Genomic DNA, 7,306 nt, shown 5'->3' on the forward strand with positions numbered 1-7,306 from the left:
TGGGTTTTTTAAAAGAGAAATGCCACCTTTAACCCTTCATGCACACAATGCTCAGCTCCTAAAAAGTGCTTTAAAACATATGTGATTTTTTTTTTTCAATTTAACTGCATTAAATCTTTTGACCAAGTCAGTCCTGATCATAACTATAAATTAACATGTATTTCTTAAATAAATTTAACCCTTTAATGCCATTTTGGTTGAGTCACAAGTGGCTGTCAGCAGTGACGGTGCACTACCGCCATGCCGCCACTAGGGGAGCTACTCGCATCAGCAGTCGGATGTTGTGAAGAAGAGCAGGGACGCAGGCGAGACGCGATGGCATCGTCCAACAATTCCTCCAGAGTTTGTGCAGCTGTGAAGTTGCTCTAACTCACTACGAAGGTAGGAAGCGATGTTGCAGTGTTGCCGTGTTGCTTCTGAGATACGGAAGTAGCCTAGCAGGGAAAGACTAGCATGACGGAAGCTGTGTGAATCATGTCTGCTCCATGTCTGGGAGGGACAGGTGTGGCTAGCTAGTTGGCTAACTCACTGACCAGCTAGCTAGCTAAGATACAGTTAGCTACTATATTTGGAGGCGCTAACAGTTGTCGCGGATAGCTAGTCATATGAAACAAGCAGTAGCTAGTGACGTTAGCATTTTGCTAACATCCGGTCAGTAGCTAATGAAGGATGGAGAGCTCCTCGGCTAACTCATGTAACGTCAAACGGTTAGCATCACTATCAACACGTTAGTGAACGTTAAAGCTAACAGCTAGCTTGTCTTGTGTGTGCAGGTGGGAGCGCCACTCAGTGTTTCCATGGCCGTCGGCTGATGTGCGAAGCGATGCGGCACCACTGGCTGCTCCTCGGGGCTTGCGGCTGGGTGCTGCTCATCCTCATGTTCGTCAGCAAGTTCATCAGCTTCAGAGCTGTAGATGGTAAGCTGCTGCGTCCCATATCGATCACCTATAGGGGTTAATGTGATCAGCCCACTCTCATGTGTGTTTGCAGACTATGGAGACAGGGCTGGGGGTCAGAGCTGGACTGTGCCAGGCACCAAGGTGGTGAAACCTCCTCCTGTTTCCAGCCCAGAAAAAACAGTCCCAAAGCCATCTGATCAGGTGACTAACACAGCTGATCACCAATCATATTCTTCCATTGATTAAATGTGAAGCAGTCTCAGTAGTGTTGTGTGTCTCAGCCCTCAGCCGTACCCACAGCGACAGATTGGCAGTCGGTGGTTGAGAGGCGAGTCGAGTTGCTGTCATCCGTGTGCAAGAACAGCAGCCTCAGGAACCTGACGCACGTCTCCATCAGCAAGTTCGTGCTGGACCGCATCTTCGTCTGCGACAAGCACAAGATCTTGTTCTGCCAGACGCCTAAAGTGGGCAACACACAGTGGAAGAAGGTCCTCATCGTGCTCAATGGTGAGTACGAGTCGAAGGTAGTGATGGTATTTGTGTTTGTGTTGTCAGCTGATGATTTGTGTGATGACGACTCTCAGGAGCGTTCCCCACCGTGGAGGAGATCCCGGAGAACCTCGTTCACGACCATGAGAAGAACGGCCTGCCCCGTCTCTCGTCACTGACGCCACAGGAAATTACTCACAGGTTAGTTCAGAGCTAGTCGGACTCACCAGGTGTAGACTTAATTTGCCATTACGTTAAATGATATTTTCCCTTAAATGTTTCCCAACAGATTAAACTCTTACTTCAAGTTCTTCATCGTGAGAGATCCCTTCGAGCGCCTGATTTCCGCATTCAAGGACAAGTTTGTGAAGAACCCTCGCTTCGAGCCATGGTACAAGCACGACATCGCCCCGGCCATCATCCGCAAGTACCGCAAGAGCCACCGCGACAGCGAGCTCGCCGCCTCTGGCCTGCACTTTGAGGACTTTGTCCGTTATCTGGGCGATGTCGATGGCCGCCACCGCATGGACCGGCAGTTCGGCGAGCACATTATCCACTGGGTGACTTACGCGGAGCTGTGCGCGCCGTGTGAGATACACTACAGCGTGGTGGGCCACCACGAGACTCTGGAGCAGGACGCGCCGCACATCCTCAGAGCGGCAGGCATCGACCAGCTGGTGTCCTACCCGGCCATTCCTCCGGGCATCACCCGCTACAACAGGACCAAGGTGGAGCAGTACTTCTCAGGCATCAGCAGGCGGGACATCCGGCGTCTTTACGCACGTTACCAGGGTGACTTCCAGTTGTTTGGTTACCCGAGCCCAGACTTTCTACTGAACTAAAACGATTAACACTGACTAAAACATTTTCACACAAAGTCCTCTCAACATTTCGGTTTAGTGCGACAGAGGTGCGTCGTAGCTGAGCGTCCTCAAAGGCTGGAGTGCAGTAGGCGGCACGCTGTAATGTATTTTAGGAATAACTGACAGGTTGTGGTGATGTTTGCTGTGTTTCCAGGATGTGCACGTAATGAGATCGCCAAACTCCTCATTTTGTGTGGCTCAGAAGGGTCAATGTGAAGATTAAATACAGGTACAGAAGACGTTCGCTATCGTCGATGTTCATGAATGAATAATCCTCACATGGCAAAGAGGTGTACGCTGTATCGCCAGGACTACAGGCCTGTAATGTAGCTGTTAAACTGTACTGTATGGTCCCAAGATTACACGGATTCATCCTGTCGAGGAAGGTTATGCTGTCGTTTTGACATGTTGTCTTTTCTGTACTTCTTGCCATCATGCTAGACAGAGGCGAAGACAGTGTGTATCAGGGACGCTAACATTTATGGACGAGTAGAATGAAGGAACTGATTGGATATTGATATATGACATCGATGTTTTTAAGAGCTATGAATTAGCGTTAACTTTTTATATTTTCCGTTATGCAAGACGCATTAACGTCTTCAGTAAATTACTCCTCAGATATCATGAAGCACTTTCACTGACTCAAAGGCCAGGCCATAGCCGTCGTTCTGGTTCCGCCTTTACTGAAACTGACGAAAGACATCAAACTCCGTTCATCCAGCTTGTCGACTGCACTGGCACTCCGAAGGAAACCGGCACTGGATTTTAAAGGCTCATTTTTCTATCAGAAATGTACTGTGTAAATGTTCTTAACATGACTTGCAGTTCGACATTTGTACTACATGTTGCTATTTATAATATAATTAACCTGACGCCAACGGTGTCTCACAGTTGTAAGACGGCGCTGCCTCCCTGCGACCACCTGGTGACGTTTTGAACAGGTGGTCATTATACGACACTAGTTAGTAATAAAGTTCCATGTGAATTAATGTGCCGATCGTTATTTTTAGCTGTTTTCTTCCCTAATTGTTGGTTATGTGTGAATGTATAAACAAATTGCTGTGAGATTTTTTTGAAGTGGGGTTGTATGGGAAGAAAGAGAAGCAGGCTGGAGTCTGACATGGAATGTACTGCTGTGGCGGGGTCCGCCACAAAACGGATTTTAGCCACCTAAAAAAAGCCCCACCTAAAATATTCAGTATGAGTTTAAGTGTACGCTGTATTGAGAGTATTTTCAACCCTTTACCTTAATATCAGACTGTGATTTCAAACTGGAAAATAGAGCCATTTCCTCATTATTTTCAAAGCCAGACTCCATTGAGAAAAACAGTGATTTAAGATTGCTAAAAAACAGGAGCTGCTGGTGTACCGCTGCCTCGACTGGTTAGTTTGTTTGTGTTTTTGTGTGACTTCGGCATTCGAAAAGGTTAATTCAGATTCACTCAAGTCGCACAATCACACAAACTACCTAATGATTGTAGCAGCAGTCGACCAGCTGCTCCTGCGTTCAGTGAGCTAAAATTACCAGTTTTGTCAATGGGGTTTGGTGGCTTTGACGAGAGCATAGACAGGGAACTGAAGACATTATCTCACCTATGGAAGAAGGTAAAGCAGTGAAAATGTTCTCCATATATTATACACGTACACTGATAGACTTTATTTCAGGTGGATAAAATGTTTTGTTGCTGGACCCCATCCACAGCAGTACATTGCTTAGCTTTTGTGACAGACTCCAGCCTGCTTCTCCAAACTGGGGGTGTGTCAGCTGAAATCTACTGTATGTAATACACTGTCTATGGATAAGTACTCCATACAACCCCACTTCAAAAAATCTGAACTATCCCTTTAAACTTGTATATTGCTGCCATGATAAAAAAATATCCACAAGGTGGCAGTAAAGCATTTGTAATTTGACTGCTTAGTTAGGAAGCCACAAACCCAGGTGAACTCATGGACTAATATCTCCACACACACACACGGCTGTTGACATTTGAACCACAGGCATGAGGGCAAAACAATGACATCACAGCTATATGTCAGCAACAAACACCTGAAGACAGTGCAGGGCGGAGCTGTGCTCACATCATCAGTGTCATCTGTGCAAGCTTACCTTATGGCAGATGGATTTAAGTTGATTTACGGAGCTTAAGCGTTACTTAAGTGTCTTAAGTGTGACTCTGAATGCTCACAGTTAAGGCTTTGTGCCTGTGTGTGTATGTGTATCTCCCCACTGCTAGGCTACCGCTCTAATCCCGTCAGACTGGTTTTCCCTGACAGGACGTTGAGTGTTGGTTTGACGTTTGTTTAACCAAAAGCTTTGTCTGTTTGAACGTTACATTGTGGGTTTTGTGATAAATAAGTGGGACACTGCAGCTGAATATTTCTCCTTTCAGTATCCCATACATCCCATATACTGAGTTGCCATGATGGGAAACTGAGGCTGCAACTCAGGCAACTAACAGTTTCATATTATTAAAGGAGCAGTTCGTTTTTTAAGGGTGTTTGTATGGGACACTTATCCATAGGCAGTGTGTTACATACAGTAGGGGTCAGCCGTCACGTCCCCAGTTGAAGCAGACAGGAAGCTAAACAATGTACCGCTGTGGATGGGGGCCAGCGACGAAAAAATGTTCTCGTCAAAGCCACCAGACTCCATTGACAAAACTAGTGATTTTAGCACGATGAACACAGGAGCTGCTGGTCTACTGCTGCTATGATTCTTATGTAGTTTGTGTGATTGTGTGACTTCGGTGAATCCGATTTAACCCGTTTGAACGCTGAATTCACACATAAACAGAAACAAAACAACTAATCAAGGCAGCGGTAACCCAGCAGCTCCTGTTTTTTTTAGCAATGTTAAATCAGTGTTTTTCTCAATGGAGTCTGGCTGTGAAGAGAGTGATATAACGGCTCTATTTTCCAGTTTGAAATCACAGTCTGACATTAAGGTAAAGCAGTGAAAATACTCTCAATATAGCGCACACTTGAAGTGATACGATTATTTTAGGTGGCTATGCAGTATATCACTGTGTGAAGAAGGTATTAAAACCCTTCATCATAAAATCCAGTGTCATCCAGTGTTGATGAAATTAAGTGATTGCACCGTACTGCTCTGGGAGCCACTGCACTAACATACCCAGCATCACTCCTCAGATTGCTCACTTGCCACACCCATGATTACCAATATTGACACTGAAACATGCGCATGTCCATAAGGATGCTGTGTGGTGGTGGTGGTGGAGGGGGGGGGGGTGTATTTTAACCTCCACCTGCCCCACAGCTCGTGTCTCCACACCAGCATGCAGGTTGGTGCAGCAGTGTCGAGCTGAGTGTGTGTGCACAGTGCATTAAAGATCAGCTCGGTATCCATGCTGGATGTATCGAGGCCCAGCCCTTTTCTTTCTGTGTGAAGCCGACCGGCTTCCTGTGTTTGTGCGGCTCTCCATCAAAGCTGCGTCAAGGCACACGGAAGCAGGCAGGGTGAAACCGGAAGTAGGGCAGTTTTACCTTCAACTTAAAAGAGAGCTATGGAATAAAATTTGACTTCAAAACAAGAAATTGTGTAAAACATACCTTGCTGACTGTGAGATATATTTTCTACCAGGACTGTAGGTAAATATAAATTCTATGAGTCTTCTGCCAAGCATGTGTTTCCAATATATATATCTATATATATATATTTTTCTCACTTTATTAAACAGTTTTTACTAAATTACAATTACAAAAGTAATTTTAATTAAAAAAGTAGTTTATTTCTTTGTTGCTGTTGAAATATCACTACTCTTTATCCTACTACACTGATTACTAACTGATTTACAGATTCAGATGTATCATGCTATAAAAAACTGAGTAAAAATGATAATATAAGACATAAAATAGTGCAGAAGTTTAAAAATAAAGAGATAAAATATAACATATACTGGGTTATGGTTTTTATTTTGGCTCGGGGAGGGGTGCAAAATTTTAAATGGTTGTATTTTTTAATGATGTTAATGCAGTTTTTTTTTTTTTTTTTAAAAACATGCTGCGGAAGGGTTTGTAAGGCATGATTTTTTTTTTAATCACCATTTATCATAGCCAGAAACTGTCAAATTGGATTTTAAAATTTTCGACAGTCAGACTGTAAGAAAAAAATAGTATTGTTTCATCAAAATCATTTTGTTCTGCATCTCAACATCTCTCTACGGCTTTTTTTGGCCAAAAATATTTGCGTTAACTAACCAGCAAGCATGACAAAAGTGAAAAACCAAGGCTTTTTTCAGCTCTTGGATTTCGTCTTTAACTTTTAGCTTTTAACTCCCAAACATCAAAGAATAAGTTTTGAAAATCGAATCACTAATTTATCTTCCTGAGACCCGAACTTTTGTTTGGTTCACATTTTCAATTTCACCTAGCTATGTGGGATCAGTAGGACGACAATAAAGTCCCAATATCTTCAAACGAGTGCTTCCTAATGAACCAATTCTTATCTTGTTACCGTCGCAAAAATTGGTCAAATTTGTTGCTGTATTAAACAGCAAATGTTATTAATAAAAAATAAACAAATTTGAACCATAAAATGTGATCAGGTTCTGTACCTTGTCCACTTTTGTGTCGGGATCAGCTGCAGACTGCATTGGCAAAGATGGCGGCCATCTTGTTTTTTTTATTAGTGTGTTGTGCTCTTACTGCCACTAGATGGTGCAAGAAAGTGTCCACAAATGAGGACAACAGGTCTAAGTTAAGTTGAATGAAGTATAAGGTCAAGTAAACTCAAAATGTAATGTCTTTATATGAGGACACAATCACGTACTTCTGTACTTACGCTTAATATTTTGAGTGCATAAGTGCGTTCACACTGAGAAGTAGGGTAAATGAAGTGCACTATGAGTACCCGGATGGTGCACTCAAAACGGTCAAGAAGTTGAGTGTGGAACTATGGACACTTCTCGCCCTCAATGGTCGCCATCTTGGCTACGTAGCAGAAGGGGAGGGACCACTTTTCAAACTGGAAATGGCGGCCGAGGACTGTGTGACTGTGAACGTCGCTGCATTGTACAAATACATGTGTTTTTT

The 7,306-nt window shown here is 43.7% G+C and overlaps 1 protein-coding gene across 1 annotated transcript; it reads left to right on the forward strand.

Moving 5' to 3' along the window:
- The first annotated feature begins 257 nt into the window (after positions 1 to 257).
- Positions 258 to 3,253, forward strand: chst10 (carbohydrate sulfotransferase 10). Its single transcript, XM_050063459.1, has 6 exons — positions 258 to 381; positions 774 to 917; positions 991 to 1,100; positions 1,181 to 1,406; positions 1,484 to 1,589; positions 1,678 to 3,253. The coding sequence occupies exons 2-6, from the start codon at positions 812 to 814 to the stop codon at positions 2,228 to 2,230; spliced, it is 1,101 nt and encodes a 366-aa protein (XP_049919416.1). The 5' UTR covers positions 258 to 381; positions 774 to 811; the 3' UTR covers positions 2,231 to 3,253.
- The last annotated feature ends 4,053 nt before the right edge of the window (positions 3,254 to 7,306 follow it).

This window comes from Epinephelus moara, chromosome 15 (assembly GCF_006386435.1).
Source record: "Epinephelus moara isolate mb chromosome 15, YSFRI_EMoa_1.0, whole genome shotgun sequence".
In the NCBI taxonomy this organism is placed as follows: domain Eukaryota; kingdom Metazoa; phylum Chordata; class Actinopteri; order Perciformes; family Serranidae; genus Epinephelus; species Epinephelus moara.

Excerpts from the sequence above, each read along its gene's own strand:
- chst10 (XM_050063459.1), top strand. The coding sequence starts at position 812 with ATGTGCGAAGCGATGCGGCACCACTGGCTGCTCCTCGGGGCTTGCGGC. Across the intron at positions 1,101-1,180 it reads TCCCAAAGCCATCTGATCAG|CCCTCAGCCGTACCCACAGC; the intron begins GTGACTAACACA and ends TGTGTGTCTCAG. Across the intron at positions 1,407-1,483 it reads GGTCCTCATCGTGCTCAATG|GAGCGTTCCCCACCGTGGAG; the intron begins GTGAGTACGAGT and ends GACGACTCTCAG.